The sequence below is a fragment of the Cadophora gregata genome, assembly GCF_030347475.1.
Source record: "Cadophora gregata isolate MNR1 chromosome Unknown scaffold_2, whole genome shotgun sequence".
In the NCBI taxonomy this organism is placed as follows: Eukaryota; Fungi; Ascomycota; class Leotiomycetes; order Helotiales; family Ploettnerulaceae; genus Cadophora; species Cadophora gregata.
This window is the reverse complement of record NW_026695925.1, coordinates 2,897,380-2,920,572: the sequence shown is the minus strand read 5'-3', so window position 1 is coordinate 2,920,572 and position 23,193 is coordinate 2,897,380. Positions and strand designations below refer to the sequence as shown.

The following is a 23,193-nucleotide window of genomic DNA, read 5'->3' as shown; positions in this document are numbered from 1 at the left end:
GATCTGATCGGCTGGGAGATTGTGGTACGGTACTTGCCTTTGCAACAAGCGAACACGTCTACTTAGCTGTATGCGAGAACCCTGTGTGCAGGGAATCCACGAGCTTTATATTGGGAATATAGGTAGGTATTCTATTGAAGACACTGCAGAGAAGCTAGGCAAAAAAAAAAGAAGCTATCAGACAGACTGCCAACCAATCTAACGTATCCGCCATTCCATTTCATTGAGATTCGAGATCCTTGAGGCACTGAAAAATTTGCCCAAGTGAGCTAGCTAGCATTAGAGCTACAGCAATGAGATCCAAAACTAAATCTCCGGCTCCCTATCCGCCTGCAAAGATCGATCGAATCGCAAGTAAGGGAAGTCTCGCACGCAGGTAGGAAATGCGAAAAACCTATGGTACAGGGATGCTCTCCCACCGCCCGGCCGTTCATCCATCCATTCATGCATCTATGCATTGTATATAAGCAAGGTAGAAAAAGGGCAGTCATGAAATACCATATCCGCGAGAAGAAAGAAGCAGGGTATCTATCTAAGCAAAGGGAGCTGTGCCTTGCGCATTGGCAGATACGTCGCGGCGCTCAGCGTAATAGTTACTGTATCTCGCTTCTCCTTTGCGCAGGATCGCCTCGTCAACTATGGGTGCGTGGCCATTCTCTAGACCTTTACCGGATGTGGTGGGTTTGGCGTAGTCTGGTTGGACCGAGATAGGGCTGTTCATATTATATTAGTACAATGTCAACAAGAAGATTTATTGGGGTAACATACCCGTTCAGCTCTCTGTCGATTTGCAGAAACTCCTTCATGGCATCTTTCGTGCCACGCTGTTGGAGATATGTGAAGTAGTAGTTGCTAAGCTCTTTTCTCGTGGATAGGCTCATGCCGCTCTTCTTCACCAGGTCTTCATGGATCTTCTTGATTCTTTCGTAGTGCTCGGTCTCTTTTTCAGCACTTGTGGGTTGCGAAAGCTCAAACTCAAGGTAGCTTGCCCAGAACTGACGACTTTGGAGGTACCACTGTTGGTTCTTTTGGAAAACTTGGCGGGCTTCGTTGACGGATCCCTTGATCTTCCACAACAGAATTGCCCACTCAACGACGAATGCAGCTTTTGCAAAGAGATCAACGATAGGGTTGTCAATTTGAGCCTTGTAAACTTGAATGGCCGCTTCTAAACCATGTTGTCGACGCTCTAGGTTGGCCCACGAAATGATAGTCTCGACATGGCCAGGCATACGATCCAGAATAGCCTCATGAATGTCACGGGCCAGATCAGAGCGATCAGACATCTCTTCAAAGTAGGCGTATTGCAATCTTATCCCGGGTCTACTGATTGGGATGTAGATGGTACTGGCTCGCTGGTAAATGTTCCTGACCTCTTCTTGCTTGCCCTCTTGAGCAGACATCCATCGGAGATATCTGAACCAGAACTCATCGTAGAAAGCGCAAGTGACAAGGCATCGCTCGTATAGGAATACGACTCTGGTGTAGTCACCCTCCGCCTCTTCAAAATCCAGGTACTTCCTCCAGTTAGCTAGTTGAGGGTAGTCAAGCTCGGTGACGTGGAAATATGGCCGCTTGATCTCAGATTCGTATGTCCATCGCTTCGTTGTTTCAGCTTGTGTGCTTGTGAAGGTCTCGAGATAGAAGTTGTCGATTTTGGTTCGCACTTCTCGTTCGATTTCCATTTCTGAGATTGCTTTGGGACCACCTTGGTAGCCTGCGCTTTCCGACTCAACTTCGGCGCGGAACTGACTGAGGGTATCCGCTGGAACGAGCTCTACCAGAGGACGAGCATGAGCAAGTTGACGGAACTTCTCAAAATAGCGAGCATATTGGTGCATGGGAATCTTGATCACACGGCTAAGGATGGAGAAAATTTTGTAGTCCTTGTCGTGCGCCTCCACACGATCCTCAAACTCGAGGTATTTGTCCCAAAAAGGGTGAGCAAGGAAGTCCAACCCAACACACGAAGCACCACGTTCAAAGAGTCTACCACCAAGTGTCAGCTAAGCTTTCAGGGGGAGGGGACGGATGTAAGGTGGCAAGGAGTGCAAATACGGGAAGGGCAGGTGTGCTTGAACTAATGATCCTCAATTTCTCCATCCTCGCCGAACATTTGTGCAGTGTGGTACGATGTAAAACGCGAACGTGTGATAGCAGAAGAAAAGATCCTGATCATGTGGGTGAGAAGGATATCAAACAGGGAGCGACTGTTTTGGCAGTTCTCACCGTCTGCGACCCTGTGACTTGACTCTCCAAATGTGGTGTATGCGGCTGCGTAGCATACGGCGCACCGCAGATGTCTGTGTTAAAGGGAAGGAAAGACTCCAGTTATACTTACTCTCTGATCACGTCTGGATCATGGCTGGTCTACAACGAGTTAGCATAGGAAACATCAAAATGATAGGGCATATGAAGGACGCAGTGGCTGACCTCAATCTTGAACGCTGTGTAATCCGTCCACAAGTCGACCGAGGTTGTAATGCTCGCAACCCCCCGTTCGAACACCATCTCAGCAGCTTCAGTTCCCGCAATAGAGAACTCCAGGTCCGCATACTTCTTCCAGTATCCAAATAGCAGAGGGAATTTGGCGAGAAATCGGTCGTATGCGCTGCGGGTAGTTGCGATAGCCTGCGGGCTGGAGTTTCGGTTTAATCCTCCTTCAAGGGACTCGGCAGCGCGGACCAGCTTTTCCCAGTGTTCGAAGTTGTCAGGATCCTCGAGCTGTGACAATAGTGTCAGTACCACGATCACAGACCGGTAAGAGACTAGAATAACATACCACCTCAGCATCAAGCTTCTTGATCTCTGCAGACTCCTCATCGGTTCCTCCATAGTTGAAGTCGCTCATTGTCGCAAAATGGGAAGTAAGAACGATAACGAGTGGATCGGACGCGCGGCTTCGCTGGTTATAATGATGGACGTTGCGAGACGTGACCAATTGTTTGATTCACGTTATTCGACGAGTGTTAAAGTTGAAGTGAAAGGCTGAGTCTCTCTGCGAGGGATAGAAAAGGTGGCAGGGCAAGCTTTCGCGACTGACTGAATTCAGCCTCATAGCGACTAAGGAGGACGCCAGCGCTAATCCAAAATGGGACTCGCGCCCAAAGAGAAAACCTTGAAATCTGAAGGTTTGCTTCTTCTTCCTTTCTTTCCATATGGCTAATGATGACTGATACAACGTATCAAAATTTAATAGGAAGAGAATGAATCTTCACGATCATGATCTCAGTATGACCATTTCTGAAGCCACACAAAAAGGACCCCTTCTTGTCCTGTTCCGATTTTTTTTGTTGCCGCACTTTTCTACTTCTTTGGATCTTTCTGGGAGAGCAGTCCTCCCTATCGTCATCTACCTACCTGCGCTACATTTATCTTGATGGGTGAACCATGTAGTTGGTTGGTTGAGCTGAAAGATGCTCTACTATCCTTCTCGACGCCACTTCAATCCGGGTCAGAGTGGTGAGGGGCTTGCATGTATACAATGCCTGAAATAACGAAAGGGATGTCAGACTTTGATAGTCTTGTGTCATGCATGATATTTTCTTGCATTATTCCTCCTCGATTGCATGTTGCAATGCTGCCATTCTCATTTTTGCCCAATTCTCCTAGATGGGGGTTCCTTGCACATGTGTCTCAGAAGAACTATATCTGAAGCTTCGTTCTGCGTCGGATATAGCGTGTATGCCATTATCGCATGTCCTCATGTGCTTCTAGCACACAAGTACAGGTTTACAATATACAATGACCTTTGTCTGTCCCTATGGATATTCTCCACCTGTCACTGAGTGACATACGCCACGTCCTGAACTTGTCTCAAGCTCTTATACAACCCATACAATACATAAATCGTCGGTCAAACAGTGCGGTTCATATCTAATGTCCTTCTGTAACTGCATCCTTTCTTGAATATACCGAAACAAGCCTAATGAATACAATGAATGAAGCCCAAAGCAATACGTGGTTTTCACCTGAGATACCTGCCCTGCTACGACCCTCCCCCGAGCTGTTCGGGAATCGTAATATCCTGATATCATACTATGCTATCTAATATATCGTCACTTTGTCAGTACTTTGGTGAGCTCCTAGGAAACGGACGACGCTGTCTTGCCATTCAACTCAATCTCAATCTACCCAAATCACATCATTGGCATCATCCCTTCTACTACCCCTTCCAAGCTTGATCCCCCATCCCTAAAGCGCCGACAAAGATATCGATCAATAAACAACTCCCCAAAACACAAAACAAACATGTCACAAACCCCCCGACAAGCCTCTTTCTCATCCTCACTTTCTTCAAACTCTCCCTCCCAACTCAGAATAGAGCATCACAAAGTCTCTCATCACTGAAATCCACCACCAACACCCCATTCTCTGTCTCACATTCCAACCCCGGATCTGTCTCAAAAGCCATCGTCATCAGCTCCACCTCCACATCCTTCAACATCAGATCTACCAGAAGCAGTAATAACGCCAACTACACTTCTCAGAACAAGCTGAACAACTTTCCCCTAGCCACGACAAGTACAGATCAGAAGCACATACGAATCGTAATATACGACCACAGCCTGAGAACATGAGCTCTGCATCATGGTCAAGAATGTGTTGTCTTTGAGGGGCAAACCCAAGGATACGCTCAGTAAAAGAGAAATGACAGCAATGGATGCATGACTTCTTAACTGGAGGCCAGAAGTTAGATAGATGCATTTGCCCTGGTGGGAAGAAGGGAGGGGCAAAGTAGTTACAACTCCTCATACATGGGCAAAGGTATCAGCAATCCAAGTAGCGTCAGGATGAGTATTACCGAAGAAGTTCCAGTGGTGGGGAATTCAAGGAGTGACTGGTATGGTAAATACAAGCGCTGCAAGCATATCACGCCGAAAGACCATTATGTAAAGAACAAATCAAATCACATAAAGCACAGTGAAATCAGACCAGACAGAAATTTGCAGTGTAGGTGTTCATCGATCCTAGCAAGCTATTCGGAGTATGTAAGTAACTCAACGAGACACAAGATATGGATTTCTGGTTTTTTGTTGTTGTTGCTGCTGTCTTTGCTCGGGGGCAAGAAAGGAAACAGACCGCTATGACAAACGCAAAGACTCGAGCAAGACAAAGCAGGGAGGTATTGGAGAAAAGAAAATAATCAGGAATTTCCGAGGGGATATCTAATCGATTAGAAGCACACCTCCAGAGTGAACCAGGAAAACCAACGAATAAAAAGCCCATAGAAAGGAGATCTCCTATAGACGATATTTGTTTGTTTGCCGTTGAGGCTCTGTTGTGAAGAAATGCATTCCGGTATCAAAAGACGCCCCTGCCTAGGAAGTCCAACCTATGGTATAGACACCCATCGACAAAAAACGTCACAGAGACGCGAAGATCAACCGCAAGGAGACTAGGGGAAAACATCGCAACCAGAAAGGAAAACATGATCATCAGGTTCGCAGGATGGTGTATTCGCAAATCGCAACCGAATTCGCAAAAGCCGCTCGTTCTGCTTTTCATATCAACTCCCATCCCCTACACCCAATGCTGCAATCACTCCCACCAGTAGCCAGGGATACGAGCCACTCTAGCAAGATCGAAGAAGCGTGTGAAAATGAGATGGGACGATTCGAGACGGAGAAATCTAGGACTCGGTGGCAGGCGCAGCATCGGTCTTTGGCTCGGCGGGCTTGGTCTCCTCTGGCTCAGCAGCCTTCTCGGCCTCCTTTGCTGGCTCAGCTGGTGCGGCCTCTGGCTCGCCGCTATCCGATGAAGTCCAGAGGGTGAGGTTGTCTCTGAGGAGTTGCATGATGAGGGTGCTGTCACGGTAGGACTCCTCAGACAGAGAATCGAGCTCAGCAATGGCATCGTCGAAGGCTTGCTTGGCGAGATGGCATGCGCGATCTGGGGAGTTCAAGATCTCGTAGTAGAAGACGGAGAAGTTGAGGGCCAGGCCAAGACGGATGGGGTGGGTTGGGGTGAGCTCGGTTTGAGCGACATCGGTAGCGTTCTATGCAGGATAGGTTAGGAAAGTTGAAAGGTTTGTCTGGTCAATCGCATACCTTGTAAGCCTCGTGGGCAGCAGTGGCAGCGACCTTGCGCTTCTCACCGGAAGCAAATTCAGCCAAGTAGCGGTGGTAATCACCCTTCCTGATTAATGACCTGTGTCAGCGACGGGTCCTGTTATAGAGTTGTAGAGTGGACATGCCACCAGCGATAAGACGTACATCTTGTGGTAGAACACCTTGGACTCGCCAGACTCGGCCTTGGGGATCAAGGACTCGTCCAGGACATCAAGGACATCCTGGCAGACCTTCTCGAGCTCGGTTTCGATCTTCTGACGGTAGTCACGGATGGTGGAGACGTGCTTGTCGGTACCCTTGGACTCTTCCTTTTGCTCAATCGAGGAGATTATGCGCCAGGAAGCACGTCTGGTTCCGACGACATTCTTGTAGGCGACCGACAGGAGGTTTCGCTCGTCAACGGTAAGCTCTCCACCCAACTGTGTCACGCGTCGTCAGTTGTAATCCTTTTTCGAAGCCAACATCGTCGCTAAGGTCGGTGAGCGCATTGCGTACCTTGGCAACCTCCTTCATGTATGTAACCATCTCATCGTAACGCTCGGCTTGCTCGCAGAGCCTCGCGAGGAAGGTCTTACTGCGGTGGGAATTAGCATCAACATCGGATAGGCGCCGGGCGCATCGAATCAGGATCGAGTCCGTACCTTTCACGCTAAATAGAGACATATAAGTCAGTAGATTGTTCTCGAGAGATGGCAGAGAGATAGGTGGAGGATAACAACGCGGTCGATAAGGGTTGTTGGGCCATGGAGGGGAAAACAACAGCGGCCTGTAATGCAAAGGTGACGTTGTTGGGGCAGACGGAGCACTTACTTCGGTAGTCATTCTTGCGGTGGATCAGAATGTGCTTGCAAAGGAGGGGAGGGAAGAGGTGGATGAAGAAGATTGCAGATCGATGGTGCGTGGTTGAGTTGTTGGAGGAAAAGTTGAAATCGAAGTGCTCATTCAAAAGCTGGGGATTCCACGCCGACGGTGTTCAACTGCGCTAGTGAGTTTCGCTAATGGAAGGCGGGCTGAGATGGATGGTGGCAGAATTGCAGGTGAAGAGCAACACGACATCAACAAAACGGCCTCTGGACAACTTCGATTGCTTCGTTTTGCAACTCGAGTGAATGGTCTATGAAGTGGAAATCTTGTCTCGAGTTGTGTATGCCTTGTTTTGTTTACAATCAATGTTGACGAGGCTGAGGGGAACTTGAAAATGGTATCACGTGGGAACAACAATGCATCGGGCGATGGAAGACGGTCGACCACTTTCTCTACCGACCTTGGGTCACCCTCCTCGACGCTTCAGATCAGGGTAAGCCTCATCTGATACCCCGACTGGAAGAAGGTAGATATCGGGAGTTTGGTACTTGGGGGCTTGACAATAACAACAACTCTTCCGGTTTGTACAACACAAAGACAGCGTTGCCATGGTCACGTCATTTCACAGCACATCTTGATTCTGCCCACTCTCATTCATCTGCTGTTGTTGTGTTCTCTGGCTATTTGTCTATCCTGAATGGCTACTTGTCTTAATAGAGTACGTCCCTTATCATTTGTATAGCCAACTTGTTTCTGCCTTGAGGTACGCAGGGGTGTTGTTTGGCTGCATGTGCTGGCGGATCATCAACCAATGGAGCCACATGGCATCTTAGATGGCCCAACAATTGGACGAAAAAGACTCATCCTGGTGATCTGATGTGATGAGAGGAGGAGCTGAGAGGTCATTCATGTATGATGTTCTCGGCGTCGGAATTAGGAGATGGAAAAGCTGGGCTGCACATCACCATGACCCATGTGAAACGAACTTTGGGGTGGAGAACGTCGACCACTGAGCCTTGATAACAACACGAGAGCTTGGATGTTGAGAGCGAGATATTATTCTGAATCCTGATAAAGCAGGCTTCAACGTCCTATTATTGATGCAGTAAATACACTCAAATCATGAAGGAAACTTGTATATAGCTTCATCACTAGAGCATGCGAAGTATGCCGATACTCTGACCCTGACCTTCCTGATGAACAGCAAGTTGTACTTTGTCCTGTAGCCCACTTCGAGACACTCGTAACATGCCTGACACTCCATGATGGCAATAATGGAAGTCTTCCGTGGACCAGTCATGCCCGTCCGGCCCATGTCCTGCCCCGCCTTCTCCTCACAGAAGTGAACGTAAATTACCTCAGCCAGATACCGTCTTCAACAGAAAACTTTACTTCCGCTGAGGTGAGCTCTTTTGTTTCCATCGGCTGGGATGAGCAAAGTCAAGCATTCCGGGTCTGGAACCTACCGATCTGGGGGAAAGTTGCGGCTCAAAACGATGGACACAGTCAGTCAGTGCCAGCCTGCTAGGCTAGGCTTGTACTTCTGGAAACAGTAGGTCGGTACAGCAGACAAAGCACTGCTCTCAGTCTCTTCTCGTGACTGAAGTCTGCAATCTATTCAACACTCAAGCCTAATGTCTGACATCCGGTACAAACGGCAGTCAGGTTAAGACTCACGAAGAACCACAGCCCACCAGCCACCTTTCTAAGAACAGATTGGCCGAATACCCGCGACTCAAGCGCAGCTCAGCACCCACGTCTGCCCAGTGCCCACTGCCCAGACCTGCCGCTGCGCACGGCGAGGCTAACGATTCTCCAACCGACCAATCCCATCCTGCACGAAGAGGACACTTGTAGATTTGTGGTGGCAGAGACGGCGAGACCTAGCACTTACCAAGCAGGACTTTAGAAAGAATATATTCTCTTTCCCCGCCTCCGACGTTCACTGCGTCGTTCTTCTCCGCTGCAAATTTTCACTACATTTTTGCCACAACTTTTGGACGAAACATTCGGCCTTGCATGAGCTCTCCAAGACAAAAAAAGTAGCCGCCAAACGGTACAGCCTCCGTATCCCACCAGCCTTCACTTCGCCAGCCTGCGACCCCACGTTCACTATGGAAAATGCATACGCCAAATCCACCGCCGAGGTGCTGAAGTTCTTCTCTGTCTCTGAAGCCCAGGGATTATCAGAGTCTCAAGTTAAGGCTTCAAGAGAAAAGCATGGTCGCAATTGTATGCAGAGAATTCCCTTTGCGCCTCGCCGCACTGCACAAAAGCTAACAGTCCAACAGCTATTGAAGAGGAGCCCCCAACTCCTATTTGGGAGCTGATTCTCGAGCAATTCAAAGATCAGCTTGTCATAATCCTTCTGGGTTCCGCCGCCATCTCCTTCGTTCTGGCGCTTTTGGAAGAAGGTGGGGGTTGGACAGCTTTCGTAGATCCAGCAGTTGTATGTCTACCCTTCTCCGAAGATCTCCTGCATACGACTGACAATCGCAGATCCTCACAATTTTGATACTCAACGCTGTCGTTGGTGTATCGCAAGAAAGCAGCGCCGAGAAAGCAATTGCCGCCCTCCAAGAATATTCCGCGAACGAGGCCAAGGTTATTCGAGATGGTCTAATTAGCAAGATCCGCGCAGAGGAATTGGTTCCCGGAGACATAATTTCGATCGCTGTGGGAGACAGAATCCCAGCAGACTGCAGACTTTTGGCTATTCAAAGCAACAGTTTCAATGTGGACCAAGCAATTCTCACTGGAGAGAGTGAGAGTGTTGGAAAGGATACAGTCGCAGTCACAGATACAAGAGCTGTCAAGCAGGATCAGATCAACATCCTGTTTTCTGGAACAACAGTGGTTACTGGACATGCTACTGCGATCGTGGTTCTCACTGGATCATCTACCGCAATTGGAGACATTCACGAGAGCATTACTGCTCAGATCTCGGAACCTACGCCTTTGAAGCAGAAGCTCAATGACTTTGGAGACACTTTGGCAAAGGTAATCTCGGTCATTTGCGTTGTCGTCTGGCTCATCAATATTCCCCACTTCAATGACCCATCTCACGGAAGCTGGGCCAAGGGAGCTATCTACTACCTCAAAATCGCAGTCTCACTCGGTGTTGCAGCTATTCCAGAAGGTCTTGCTGTTGTCATTACAACATGTCTTGCACTCGGCACCAGAAAGATGGCTGCCAAGAACGCTGTTGTTCGAAGTTTGCCATCTGTTGAGACGCTTGGAAGCTGCAGCGTCATCTGTTCAGACAAGACTGGTACTTTGACCACGAACCAGATGAGCGTCAACAAGGTCGTCTACATCAACGAGGCTGGCAATGATTTGGAGGAGCTTGATGTTCAGGGTACCACATTTGCTCCTCTGGGTAGCATTACATCTAAAGGCTCCATTGTCTCAAATGTGGCGGCCTCATCAAGCACTGTATTTCAAATGGCCGAAGTAGCAGCACTCTGTAACGATGCCCAGCTCGCTTTTGATGCAAAGTCTGGCACTTACTCAAATGTTGGTGAACCGACTGAAGGAGCTCTTCGCGTTCTCGTGGAAAAGATTGGTACCCAAGACGCCGCACAGAATCAGAAACGTGCTGGTGCCACGGGTCAGGACTGTCTTCATCTTTCTAGCTCTTGGTACGAGGCCAGAGCTCCACGCCTTGCAACATATGAGTTCTCCAGAGACCGAAAGAGCATGTCCGTTCTTGTTGGTAGCAAGAACCAGCAAAAGTTGCTTGTCAAGGGTGCTCCAGAGAGTATCATTGATCGCTGCACTCACACATTGGTTGGAGCAAATGGCAAGAAGGTACCCATGACCAAAACTCTTACAGACCTTTTATTGCGAGAGGTTGTAGATTATGGCAACAGAGGCCTCCGAGTCATTGCTCTTGCCAGTGTGGAAGATGTTGCTTCCAACCCACTTCTCAAGACTGCCAAATCTACCGCTCAATACTCTCAGCTCGAGCAAAAGCTCACTCTTCTCGGTCTCGTTGGAATGCTTGACCCTCCCCGTCCAGAAGTCGCCGGATCCATCAGAAAGTGCAAGGAGGCAGGCATCAGAGTCATTGTTATCACTGGAGACAACCGCAACACTGCCGAGACTATCTGTCGCCAAATTGGTGTCTTTGGAGAGTACGAAGATCTCAAGGGCAAGAGCTACACTGGACGCGAATTCGACAACCTCAGCGAAAGCGAACAACTGGAAGCCGCAAAGAGAGCATCTCTGTTCTCCCGAGTCGAGCCAAGTCACAAGTCTAAGCTGGTCGATCTTCTTCAATCCGCTGGAGAAGTCGTTGCCATGACCGGTGACGGAGTCAACGATGCCCCAGCACTGAAGAAAGCCGATATTGGAGTTGCTATGGGATCCGGAACCGACGTTGCCAAACTTGCGTCAGACATGGTCCTCGCAGATGACAACTTCGCAACGATCGAAGTCGCTATCGAGGAGGGCCGCTCCATCTACAACAATACTCAGCAATTCATCCGCTACTTGATCTCCTCCAATATCGGAGAAGTTGTATCCATCTTCCTCACTGCCGCAGTCGGCATGCCAGAAGCTCTCATCCCCGTCCAACTCCTCTGGGTCAACCTCGTCACCGACGGTCTCCCCGCCACAGCCCTATCTTTCAACCCTCCTGACCATGATATCATGCGTCGCGCCCCTAGAAAGCGAGACGAGCGTCTCATCGGAGGCTGGCTCTTCTTCCGCTACATGGTCATCGGCGTGTACGTTGGTCTCGCAACGGTCGCCGGCTACGCTTGGTGGTTCATGTACAACAGCGAAGGACCACAGATCTCCTTCTACCAACTCTCGCACTTCCACAAGTGCTCTGCGCAATTCTCCGACATCGGTTGCAGCATGTTCTCCAACGATATGGCGAAGTCCGCATCTACTGTCTCGCTGTCGATTTTGGTCGTCATCGAGATGCTGAATGCTATGAACGCTTTGTCGAGTAGCGAGTCGCTGCTCACGTTACCTCTTTGGGAGAACATGATGCTTGTATACGCGATCACGCTCTCTATGGCGCTGCATTTCGCACTCCTCTACACACCTATTTTACAGACTCTGTTCTCGATCTTACCCCTGAACTGGAATGAGTGGCAGGCTGTTTTGGTCATCAGTGCGCCTGTCATGTAAGTGCCTCCCATCCGCTTCCTCCTTCCCCAGAGTTGTAAACCAAAGCAAACCACTAACGCTCCCCACAGTCTCATCGACGAACTCCTCAAGTTCATCGAGCGCCAGCTCTTCATCCAGAAGACCGACGTCGCCACACCCAGGGCCAAGAAGGAGTAATTCACACACTCGATACTTAATCTACGGAGTACAGCATGCATGCAATGGAAGAGAGGAGACTTCGAGACTTTGCTTGAGATAGACGAATGAGAAGTATGATACACATCCCTTGTGTGCATTGGAGGGATGAAAGAGAAAGTGTGTGTGTGTGTGTGTGTGTGTGTACATATGCATTGTAGATTACCGTTACTCGCAACCTAGATGTCCGTCGAGAAGTAGATATAGAGTATTGCATAAATGTACTTGTGGTTATTGAAGAATTGTTTTCCTTATATCTTTATCTTATATCTTTGCATGAAGATTCCCGTATATAGAATGACCCATCGTTGAGATTTTTGCGCTTCAGACGATGAAAATTCAGTGAATTCGTATGGAGGTGATACTCGCAACTTGGTCTGGTACGTTCCCGTGACTGCAATCCGTTGGTCATGTCCAAGTGAGAATGTCAGTTTCAGTACTCAATGTATCATATAGGACAAATTTAGTAGTGTATCAAGTCATATCATTTTGCTCTGCTCTCATGAGCCGCACCGCAATGCCATGCATGCATGCAAATATCGTATCGTACCCGATCTAGTGTACATAGGAGAAGGTCGAAGCCAGCCCTCGCAGACTAAAACTTGACTCGCTATCTCTCTGATATCTCCAACGCCCATGCCATCCATCCATCCATGAAGGAAACGCCAACTTCGTTTTCTGTCAATCGTCTAATCCTGTCTACCCTTCAATAACCGCTTGGTGACCTTGTCCTTCTCGATGATGTAGACGTGTGCACCCCAACCGGAAAGAGCATCTCTGTCGACGGCGTTGAGTAGGGCTTGCGAGATGGTCTCGAAGAGATCTTCTGGTGCCTATGGGATGGGTTGTTAGCTTATTGCCATGGTTCAATCCTCCAAATAGCCATCTACACTCCCAGAATCTGCTCTTTACGCTTCTCTAGCCGGGAGTCCATCCAAATAGTAATAAACATGGAGGAAATGTATCAGATGCTTACCAAGTCCGGCTCCCAAAGACCCTCACAAGTACCAAACAACTGATCATTCGCCGTCCCACAAACAATAAAGTCCTTCGCGAAATCAATGCACCCAATACTATCGAACCCACAAATAAACGGCTTCCCACTCTTCTGATCGATCCCCGCCAAAATCGGAGCAATAAAGTACGGACCAAAACGCTTCTCGTACAGGCTGCTGGACACCAGGTTTGCCATAGTCGATGGCGAGATGTTGCGCTCCTCGCGGAGACGGTACATGTTAACTTTGTAGCGGAGGAGGTCGGAGACTGTAGAGACGTCGGTGGCGAGACCGGTGAGACCAAGGTAGACGTCACCGTAGGAGAAGATCTTGGGGAAGTTGTTGGAGATGGTGAGAGCTTGGAGACCGAGTCGGAGATCGCATGCGATGGCTACGCAGTCCTTGCCAACCATTGCTACGCAGGCGCCGCCATCTGCAGATATGAGTTAGATTTGCTTGTCCTTTGTATAGAGGCTTCTGTATTGCACTATGCACGTACTGATGGAGAAGGGGGAGCTCTGTAGTGACTTGTTAGCTATGCTGCTCGTCCAGTTTGAGGCTTAGAATTAGAGATTAACACCTACCATTTTCAGTGATTTCTATCAAGGGTATCTTCAGGTGTAGCAGTATTAGACAGCTCTCTTGTGTGTTGTGAAAGCTTCGTGGTTGAGTTGAGGAGAAAGTGAGGCTGGCGGTTTGAATGTGGACGTTGATTGATTGACAAGGGCAGGTAGACACGGCTGCGCGTCTGTCGAGCTTCAACAGCTGGAACAATAATGTTCCGAAGTTCTGCCGCATCCAGGCACCAGATGCATGCGAGCTCCTAATCTTGACCTTCTCACATACAACCCCGCCAAAGCAACGATCGGATTGCCATATTTCTCGGAAATTCGGGCCAAGATTGTCGATTATTCATTCGAAGTATTTTGGAGCTTTCAAGGCAGATTCACCACGCCTGTGTTTTGGGAAAAGCTCCAAACTGGACAAACAAAACACCCCGCCACGCCCGCTTGTCTCTTACCAAGATTCGAGAAGCCTAGAGAAACGTTCAACCACGTACGCTTCCGGAGCCTGTATTTGTTGCAGGCATCATATCAGGTTAACCCGACGAGTAATTTGAACTCAGCACCTGTTCTTGCACCAGCGATCCAAAACTTCCAAACTACTTTGCGATTTCCAGCATAGAACTAGGAGCCATGGCGTCGAACGTCGTAGTTCTCGACAGCTCCTTTAGGCGTGCGGTGATCAAGGTCAACCCAGGAACATATATGACAGATGTGCTGGAGCAAGCCTGCAAGAAGTTGAATCTCAAATCTAGCAACTACGGTCTCAAGTAAGTTGTCCTCTCACGAAGTAGTAACGTTCTAACAAACCAAGACATAACAACAAGCTCGTCGAACTGTCCAGCCCATACAGACAAACAGGCCTCGTCCCCGGCGCAAAGCTTGAGCTCGTCATTGCCTCCCGCTCTCCCTCCGTCGTATCTGTAGCTCTCCAGTTACCAGAATCAGTGGCAGGATCTATACCTGGTGGACGATTAATAGACAAGTTCCCTAGTGACACTACACTATGGCTCATCTTGCGGAAATTCGAATCCAAAGACTTGGGCCAGAACCTAAACTTCACTGCGCGGGGTATAACGCAGATTGAGAATGGTGGAGCTTCAGGCGCAGGTCGGATATTCTACGAGATGCCTACGTTGAACATAATGGGACGGGACTTCTCTGACTTCGGAGGCTTACAGAAGAATTTGGCACAGCTGGGCTTCAACCAGGGAAGCGTGGCTATCAGACTAGGCTTTAAGGCAACGGATCAACCGCTGGAGGAGGCGATGAAGGAGATCGGACAGTACTTCAAGGAGGAGGCTGCGCCTGGTAGTGAAGTCGCCAAAGAGCCCAAAGAGGAGCTTCAGACTGTCACGGATGCCGTTGCAAAGCTTCCATCTAACGAGCCTGAGGATGTCGATATGGCAAACACAGATGGTCAGGAAGTTCCGACTTCCTCGGATCCAGTACCAACCAGTGAAGGTACACAACCAGCACCTCTAACTCCGTCCAAACGACCTGCTCCCTCCCAATCGTCACCAGAATCCCAAATACTAGGACCCGATCAACGCCCAATTGAAGTCTACGCTGCCCCTTCAGACTCAACACCCAAAGCCGCTCTTCGCCCAGATAACGAAGATGACTACGAACCCACAGTCGCTCATGCTAAACTCCACCAAACCCGTCTCAAGGAGAGCTCAGTCAACAAGCGCCTCGTCTCATATGAAGAACAAGAGCGTCTCGAGCAGGAAAAGGCCTTGAAACTGGCTAAGAAAACCAAAGTCACCATCAAAATCCGCTTCCCAGATCAACAGAGCACAGTAGCTACCTTCACAGCCGACGAAACAGGAAACAGTCTCTACGCCTTTGTCACAGCTTTGATAGCTGCCGAAACTCAACCATTCAAGCTCGTTTACAAGAATCCAGGTCCGCAAGCTGTCCCAAGGAGTGACATGAAGCTGATTAAGGATTTGGGATTTGAGGACAGGGTTCTGGTTGATTTTGTCTGGGAGGATGCTGCCAGTGAGGAAGCGAGGAAGAAGCCAGTGCTGAAATCGCAGTATGTGCAAGCTGCGAAGGAGATTCCTGTTTTGGAGCCGCCGAAGGATGATCCTAAGGAAGAGGCCGGAGTCGCAGCTGGAGAGGCAAGTGTTGATAAGGGCAAGGGGAAGGAGGTTCCGGGTGGTGGAAAGAGTAAGGGTGGTGTTCCCAAGTGGTTTAAGGGACTAGGCAAGAAGTGATGGGGAGGGGAGGGAAGTGAAATGAGAAAGTCTTGGACTGGATTTGGAGTGGAGGTTTATGAGATACGACATGAGATGATGGTTAGGTTGCTAGTGGTCATGGCATTTTCTGGGCATTGGGGTTTACATAGCGAGGAGTTATTTCTGCTTGGGAAATCAGGATGTTGTGCATGCTCTTGTGGGCATAGAGCGCTTCGGCGTAGGAGGACAACGAGACAGTTTTATGTGCTGTAATTATCAATGCAATAGATCGTTTGGCATGCTTAACGAGGAGCATGGGGATAGAATTGTGTAGAGTGAGGATGGAAAATGTTCTGTCAGCATGAGATGCGATTTCTGTTTAAAGCGCACCAAAGTAGATAAAGTGATTAGCGCTAAAATCAGAGGCAAATTTGTTCCAAAATTCTTGATGGAGTTGCAGAATATATTTTATTTCATTTTTGCATCCGTTCCAGGATCGCCGAGAAAATAGCTTTCCCATGCAAATCCTGTTCCAGCAAACCCTTAGCATTCATTCATACAACGCCAACCAGACCATCCAGCATTCCTCCACCCATGCACGCCGTGCGGGAAATCTCAAATCGTAAATGAAGATGGGGTCGATCGATCAATGGTATGCGTGCGATATGCCCGAGAGGGTATGGTGCGGTGTGAGAAAGAGGGCGAGACGCTTAGTGACCAGCTCTTCTCGACTCAGCAATGACGTTGGTGAGCTCCTCAACCTTCGCCTTGGCACGTCCGAAAGTACCGAGCTGTGGAGTGGTTAGATATATGTGTGTGATGTTCGAGGGGAGGGATGATGTACTCTCTTCTTTGCGAGCTTACGGGCACGCTTGTCCTTGGAGTTACGGAGGAGTTCGATAACACGACGCTCGTATGGTGCGAGTCTGCGAGATATCCGTTAGCCTCTTGATCTCTTCGTTTGCCTCTTCAAGAAGAATGCGAAGAATGCGCAAAATGCGCAGGGGGGCTGAACATACCCAGAAACCTCCTTAACAATCTCGCGAACGAATTGGGTGCGCTTGCTGGCCTTTCCCTTGGATCTGCTGATACGGGGCTTGACAACGCGTGCCTCTGTTTTCTATATTCCCGCAAGAAAGAAAGCGTTAGCCCGTTATGTCCATCTTCAATCGTCTCACTCTCGAGGAGCAGTAACAAGATTGAGATCCTCCAAGAGGTGAGACGGGCTGGAGTGTGGTTTTGATTTTGGGGAATTTCATACGTGTCCCTTGTTTGGGCCGACGGCGATGCCGCTGCGCTCGGTCTTGGTGGATGCCATTGCTGCTGTGGTCGGCGATGGCGTTGTCGTGGGTTGTCGATGTCTCTAGAAAAAGTTCGCGAGGGGAAAGGTTTTGGAGATTCAAAGCGAGTGGACTGTGTGGTCACGTGGTGGATGGGCTAGTAAGCGAAAGTGGGTCATTTGCGCGACCGTCCTTGAGGGGAGGATCTCTAACTTCTTACGTATTATTATTATTACTTCTTGGTGGCATTTTTTGAAACCATCTGCAGAAAATCTAGTCATTAGTTTCCATTCATCCCAATGGGTGAGCGCCTGTATGGCCTAAGGCAGTAATTGTGCCTCTTTCTGCGTAATCTTGTGGGTGGTGAACACAGTCTGGATTCTCTCAGGTATTGTTGAATGCACACTCACCTAATCGGCACGACTGTGAAGTCAACTCTGCGTAGCCTACTTCCTTCCATAATATATCTTCCTTCTCGCTCGCTACCTAATCTGTGCGATGGTCAGGAAGGTAAAAAATGGTTTTAAGCCTATCACCAGCAGGTGAAGTCCCGGCCAAACATCCTCATCCTTGTCCAATTTTGCAACCACTATGCAGTTCATCGAACTGACGATCCATGTCGTACTATTCCTACCTACCGTCTAACAGGTCTCAATGTTCCATACACTCAACGTAGAACTTCGAACCATACTCCCCCACGAGAGGCGTCTGTCAATTGTTCTTCCAAGCCAATCAGAACCACCCAATTCGCAGCTGACAAACTAGATCCATTTCTTTTTCCTCGGAGTTCAGATCGGAGCGCAGCCTTCTCTCGAAAGTCCCGCATTCCAAACAAATTTATTCAGCCTTGCACTTGTACCTGGCCGCACGAAAATTCTCGGGTTGGACTACCTTTTCCAGGTGAATATCTACGGAGGTACAGTACACGACTCGAGTCGAATATACAGGGATCCATTATTACTCATGCTCAGAATCGAACCTTGAATAGACGATCCAGAAGCTCCACTTACAAATCTCAACTCTGGTCACCTCTTTCGTCGCGAATATGATTGGTTTGAAATGAGGACGTGCTCGCGTTTAGTGGGGTGGACTTTTTATGTTTTTGCCTGTGAGAAGGATCTCAATCAGCGAGGTGGGTATCGGAGACTTGCGTAGCTTCCTGCCAGCTCGGCTTCTGGCGACAGGCAGGTGTTGAGCTGTTTTAGAATCCCGAGGAACAATTAGTCTTTCGCTATCTTTCGTGTGCTTTGCTTTGCTCTGCTTCCCTTTCCCACTCTTCTTCGAACCCTCCTTTGCCTCTTTCATATTCACACAGCTTGACTGATTGTTTCTTGCTCCCTTCAGCTACATAGCTGCTACAATTTGACCTTATCAGTCGTACCTAAATTTTATAGCTTCACAAACTCCACACCACACAACACCACGCCACCATGGCCTCCGCAGCACGCAACGTCGCTCGTGCAGCATTCAAAGCCCCCTCAGCATCAGCCTTTAAGACCACAGCACGAACCTCAGCATTCACTCTCCCCCGCCAAACTTTCCGCCAGCAATCCCACCGCAGCTATGCCTCCTCCGGTGCCACAAAGTCTTCTTCCTCCGGCCTCCTTATCGGCGTAGGAGCTCTCGCCGTTGCAGGGGGAGCAGGCTACTACTACTATAGCCAAGGCAATGGCAGTCTGCTGTCCGGATCCTCGGGCGAGACCAAGGGCCTCATCACGCCCAAGTTCGAGGATTACCAGAAGGTGTATAACGAGATCGCGGCTCGGTTGGAGGAGAAGGATGATTATGATGATGGGTCGTATGGCCCAGTTCTGGTGCGGTTGGCGTGGCATGCCAGTGGAACTTATGATAAGGAGACTGGAACTGGAGGGTCGAATGGTGCGACTATGAGATTTGCTCCTGAGGGCGACCATGGTGCCAATGCTGGATTGAAGGCCGCGAGAGACTTTTTGGAGCCGGTGAAGCGTAAGTGGAGAAAAGATACACATCTCCATCTCTTGGATGATACGGATCGCTCCGAACGAGAACATCGCTGACAGCCGCTACAGAGAAGTTCCCATGGATCTCCTACTCCGATCTCTGGATCCTTTCCGGTGTCTGCGCTATCCAGGAGATGCAAGGCCCAGCCATCCCATACCGACCAGGTCGCTCTGACAAGGACATCGCAGCTTGCACACCTGATGGACGTCTCCCAGATGCTACCCAGGGCAACAAGCACTTGCGCGACATCTTCGGCCGAATGGGCTTCAATGACCAGGAGATCGTTGCGTTGAGCGGAGCTCATGCTCTTGGACGCTGCCACACCGATCGCAGTGGTTTCACTGGACCATGGACTTTCTCTCCAACGATTGTGACGAACGCTTACTACACCCTTCTTTTGAATGAGAAGTGGCAATGGAAGAAGTGGAATGGTCCTAAGCAGGTAAGCACACTCTTTTCCTCTCAGTCTCCAGCAAGAGAAGAACGCAAGAAAGAACATGGCTGACGAAAGGAAACACAGCTCGAGGATAAGACAACCAAGACCCTCATGATGCTTCCAACCGACGTCGCACTCGTATCCGACAAGTCTTTCAAGCAATGGGTCGAGAAGTACGCCAAGGACAACGATCTCTTCTTCAAGGACTTCTCTGCAGTTATCACCAAGCTCTTCGAGCTCGGTGTTCCTTTCGCGGAGAATGCTGAGAAGTATGTCTTCAAGCCTACCAACGCTTAGAGAGTCCGATGATACCCGGTAGATGGATAGACAGATAGATAGATAGAGGGATAGAATTGGAGTTCCTGTGATGATAGAGAGGATAGAGCGTAGAGTACTTGCTGTTTTGTATGTGTCGATTTGTTTTGTAAGATAGCAATCATAGACCGCGATCAATCATAGACTTGGAATGCAACATATCCCCCATTCCACACTTACGGTCTCATTTACAACATCAGTGACATCATCTCGTCTCTTCCCTCATCTTGAAGACCTTCCATCAATAGATCATCGTCCATGAATGTCCGTACGGCAAGCCAAAGGTTTGGGACCTTGAGAAGCAATGAGGATAAGGAAGAAGAAAAAAAGAAGGAAGAGAAAAAGACAAGGACGTCCAAATAAGGTCCACCTTCGTCTCTAGCTTGCATCACCAAGCAAACCTGGAGCCTTTCCAGGATCAGTGCCTTGTTCTCGTTGGCCGGAATCCGGGGTAGGGAGGCGCTACCCCGCACCCAAACGGCGTGGCGCCACCTCATCAGGTCTCGTCAACCCTTGCTGTAACAACAACATCCTCCTTCTGGACTTGTGAGTTGGTGGATAAACATTCATCCTTTCCAGCTGCAAGCACAATTTCCGTCACCTGCTCTCGTTCGCTCAACTTTTTATCTTACATCTCATTATTGAAAGACATTACTTTACTAAACTGGCTCTCGACCTGTTAAAGGAGCTCGAGAGCAGGCGGGAACAAAAGGTACACTGAACGATCAATACATCCTGAAGCATGGCACTCCCACGCAATCCAGCAGGCGAGGCTTACGGTCCTACTTCTGGAGCACCCCAACTCTACCCAAAAGGGACAGAACAATTCCGTCCTACAGTATGTCTGTCTCTTACCTTCTGTTACTACTCTTGACCATCATATTTCTGTACATTCTAGTCCAAATCCATCGACCTATCCCATCCATCTTCATTTCGCTCGCCCCTGTCTCCTCCATGTACTCATTATGAAAATAGAACACGGATGACTCCTCAGTCCCTATTTCCAAAAACAATATGGATACTTCTGTTCACCAAACCCTGTACGAAGCAGGCCTTGAAATGAGGAAGAAAGTCGTCGGTGAGGATTATGTGGCCAACGCTCTCGAAAAGGGCAGTGGAGATTTCATGAGGCCACTGCAACAGTTTGCTACTGTGAGTTCAATAGTTCTATTTCTTTCCATACAATAATAGTTCCTTTTCCCCTTGTCCACCTCATTATCGAGGTCATTACCTTTATTGTTCTGCAAAAATATGAAGAATGGTAGTAACAGTGCAATAGGAATCAGCATGGGGAACAATATGGACTCGACCGGGTCTTTCGCACCGAGATCGGAGTTTGCTGAACCTCGTTATGCTCACAGCGATGAGTAAATGGACTGAACTCGGTACGCATGTTCGGGGAGCTGTCAGGAATGGATGTAGTGAGGTTGAGATTAGGGAGGCACTATTACAGGCTAGGTATGTATAATTTCTGCCTTTCATTTATTTTACCTGCCATTTCCATATGTAGCCGACAGCTGGAGCGGCTTGAGAGAGGAGAGTGGAGAGCTACTGCGAGATGGACAAGCAGTCAAGAAATGAGGCTAACAAAGTCCACCCAGTGCTTACTGTGGTCTGCCATCTGGTATGGAAGCATTCCGGGTTGCAGACCGAGTCTTGAACGAGATGCAGGAGAAGGGTGAGATGGTGAGAGGCTGAGACATTGGAACTTCTCAGAAGCCTCGCCTCGCTCTTGGAAATTAAAAGGTAAACGCTTCAACTTTCAAGTTTTAAGCAGTAGCTCACCGCCCTCTTCGTGGATACGAAGCTTATATTAGACTTGTCACAAACAGACCATGCCATGCACCAATCAAACGTCTTGCTTTGACATCCACTTGCCGTTTCCTGCTTCCTCCGTAAAACATTCCCCAGCTTCTTTTCTTCCTCATATTGAATGTTTATCTGTACCAACTCCTCCTCCCATCAGGAAACCTCCCGCAATTATAACACGTCCCATCGCGAGTAGTAGTGGAGAAATTCGGACTCCTACAACACGAAGCTCTCTGCATAGAATACCCCCTATCTCCTTCATCAGAGCTACTCATGCGCATATCTTCTCGTTGAGCAGGGCGAGGGTCACATCCACTCCTTTGGCTTCCACCATATCTCTTGCTGTGTCCCGTGTCTCGAGCCCCCATGTCTTGGGAATCACAGCATCTGTAGCCAGCTTGTCGAGCCTTGCTCTTATGATACAATTTCAGTCTCTCCCTACGTCTGTTAGGAACTACCATCTCGAGCAAATGCGAACTTGAGTGCTACATACAGTTCTAGTTGGCCCATGCCTCCGCAGTTGTAACATCTTCCGTCAACCGTCGTGGTCGTGAAATTCGGATTCTCACAGGTTGATATTTGGAACACTTTGCCGTGGTAGAGCTCGCCACGGCATTGGGTGTCTGGGAATGGTTCCGAGCTTCTGCTGCTTGAGGAGCTGGATGAGGATGAGTAGTCTGGCAGATGTTAGGACCAGGAAGTTAGGAGTTTGCGAATTTTTGATGACAAGGCTGGAGGGAATGTGAGGAGCAGGACGGTGTTGACGCACAGTCTTCGTAGTCTCCCATTTTCCACCGGTCAAATCAAATCATTCAAATATTCTGAACCGAACACAATCATAAGAACTGGTAATTGCTCACGCAGAATATCCGAATCCGGACTGTCAAATAGTCCAGAGCAAACGTCGCAGCTAAACGTAGCAGCATGACAGAGAGACGATGTAATATTTCAATAAGAATGGACAGCCTTGTCAGTACTCTCTCTACTTTGAGGATGAGTTGCGAGTAGCAGGAGCAGGGCGTTCAACCACGTCATGCTGTTGCACCAAGCGCCCTGTATGTAACCTGATCAACAAACAATTTTGGCACAGCCTTGCTGCTCAATACCCAGAAGGCGTCAAAAATCCTTGATATCTTGAGAAACATTCCGGATTCGAGATGATACAATCTCGTAGTCTAGTCTCGGAGCTTTGATGTCTCTGCGACAGGAAGTGGCTCCGATTTCATATCTCGATAATGATGTCTCCCGATACAGAGCCTTGACTTATGAGGCGGGCGTCACACTCAATGTATCTTCCCGTTGCACAACTTAGCATGCGTACAAAAAGAAACCTTCTGGACCTGGAGCTGGGCAAATCGCCCAGCCTCGCTGAGTATTTCACTGCTGGAATGGTGCGCTCAGACAAGCTGACGGATAATGAGACAATCCGGACCTTCGCTTG

At 48.9% G+C, this 23,193-nt stretch overlaps 9 protein-coding genes across 9 annotated transcripts; 4 read left to right on the top strand and 5 right to left on the bottom strand.

Moving 5' to 3' along the window:
• Positions 1-532: 532 nt before the first annotated feature.
• On the bottom strand, positions 533-2,851 carry ONS95_008247 (uncharacterized protein; the record flags this gene model as incomplete). Its single annotated transcript, XM_058501797.1, has 5 exons — positions 533-713; positions 769-1,989; positions 2,342-2,370; positions 2,434-2,724; positions 2,783-2,851. 5 exons carry the CDS (start codon positions 2,849-2,851, stop codon positions 533-535), a joined length of 1,791 nt encoding a protein of 596 aa, XP_058363119.1.
• Positions 2,852-5,008: 2,157 nt separating this feature from the next.
• Positions 5,009-12,480, top strand: ONS95_008245 (uncharacterized protein). Its single transcript, XM_058501795.1, has 4 exons — positions 5,009-9,107; positions 9,167-9,324; positions 9,375-12,013; positions 12,086-12,480. The coding sequence occupies exons 1-4, from the start codon at positions 8,990-8,992 to the stop codon at positions 12,171-12,173; spliced, it is 3,003 nt and encodes a 1,000-aa protein (XP_058363117.1). The 5' UTR covers positions 5,009-8,989; the 3' UTR covers positions 12,174-12,480.
• On the bottom strand, positions 5,633-6,893 carry ONS95_008246 (uncharacterized protein; the record flags this gene model as incomplete). Its single annotated transcript, XM_058501796.1, has 6 exons — positions 5,633-5,998; positions 6,051-6,138; positions 6,216-6,490; positions 6,567-6,645; positions 6,713-6,720; positions 6,882-6,893. 6 exons carry the CDS (start codon positions 6,891-6,893, stop codon positions 5,633-5,635), a joined length of 828 nt encoding a protein of 275 aa, XP_058363118.1.
• A 184-nt stretch (positions 12,481-12,664) lies between the features above and the next one.
• On the bottom strand, positions 12,665-14,040 carry PUP3 (proteasome core particle subunit beta 3). Its single transcript, XM_058501794.1, has 4 exons — positions 13,771-14,040; positions 13,686-13,704; positions 13,168-13,619; positions 12,665-13,024 (listed from the first exon to the last, which is right to left on the bottom strand). The coding sequence occupies exons 1-4, from the start codon at positions 13,771-13,773 to the stop codon at positions 12,881-12,883; spliced, it is 618 nt and encodes a 205-aa protein (XP_058363116.1). The 5' UTR covers positions 13,774-14,040; the 3' UTR covers positions 12,665-12,880.
• Positions 14,041-14,382: 342 nt separating this feature from the next.
• Positions 14,383-15,971, top strand: ONS95_008243 (uncharacterized protein; the record flags this gene model as incomplete). Its single annotated transcript, XM_058501793.1, has 2 exons — positions 14,383-14,519; positions 14,564-15,971. The coding sequence occupies 2 exons, from the start codon at positions 14,383-14,385 to the stop codon at positions 15,969-15,971; spliced, it is 1,545 nt and encodes a 514-aa protein (XP_058363115.1).
• A 671-nt stretch (positions 15,972-16,642) lies between these two features.
• Positions 16,643-17,250, bottom strand: RPL36 (60S ribosomal protein L36; the record flags this gene model as incomplete). Its single annotated transcript, XM_058501792.1, has 4 exons — positions 16,643-16,723; positions 16,777-16,858; positions 16,952-17,052; positions 17,194-17,250. 4 exons carry the CDS (start codon positions 17,248-17,250, stop codon positions 16,643-16,645), a joined length of 321 nt encoding a protein of 106 aa, XP_058363114.1.
• A 1,392-nt stretch (positions 17,251-18,642) lies between these two features.
• Positions 18,643-19,925, top strand: CCP1 (heme peroxidase; the record flags this gene model as incomplete). Its single annotated transcript, XM_058501791.1, has 3 exons — positions 18,643-19,177; positions 19,261-19,634; positions 19,713-19,925. 3 exons carry the CDS (start codon positions 18,643-18,645, stop codon positions 19,923-19,925), a joined length of 1,122 nt encoding a protein of 373 aa, XP_058363113.1.
• A 760-nt stretch (positions 19,926-20,685) lies between these two features.
• On the top strand, positions 20,686-21,641 carry ONS95_008240 (uncharacterized protein; the record flags this gene model as incomplete). The annotated part of the gene is made up of 4 exons (XM_058501790.1): positions 20,686-20,781; positions 20,919-21,095; positions 21,223-21,401; positions 21,545-21,641. 4 exons carry the CDS (start codon positions 20,686-20,688, stop codon positions 21,639-21,641), a joined length of 549 nt encoding a protein of 182 aa, XP_058363112.1.
• Positions 21,642-21,880: 239 nt separating this feature from the next.
• On the bottom strand, positions 21,881-23,089 carry ONS95_008239 (uncharacterized protein; the record flags this gene model as incomplete). The annotated part of the gene is made up of 3 exons (XM_058501789.1): positions 22,522-23,089; positions 22,246-22,429; positions 21,881-22,190 (listed from the first exon to the last, which is right to left on the bottom strand). The coding sequence occupies exons 1-3, from the start codon at positions 22,538-22,540 to the stop codon at positions 21,881-21,883; spliced, it is 513 nt and encodes a 170-aa protein (XP_058363111.1). The 5' UTR covers positions 22,541-23,089.
• Positions 23,090-23,193: the final 104 nt, after the last annotated feature.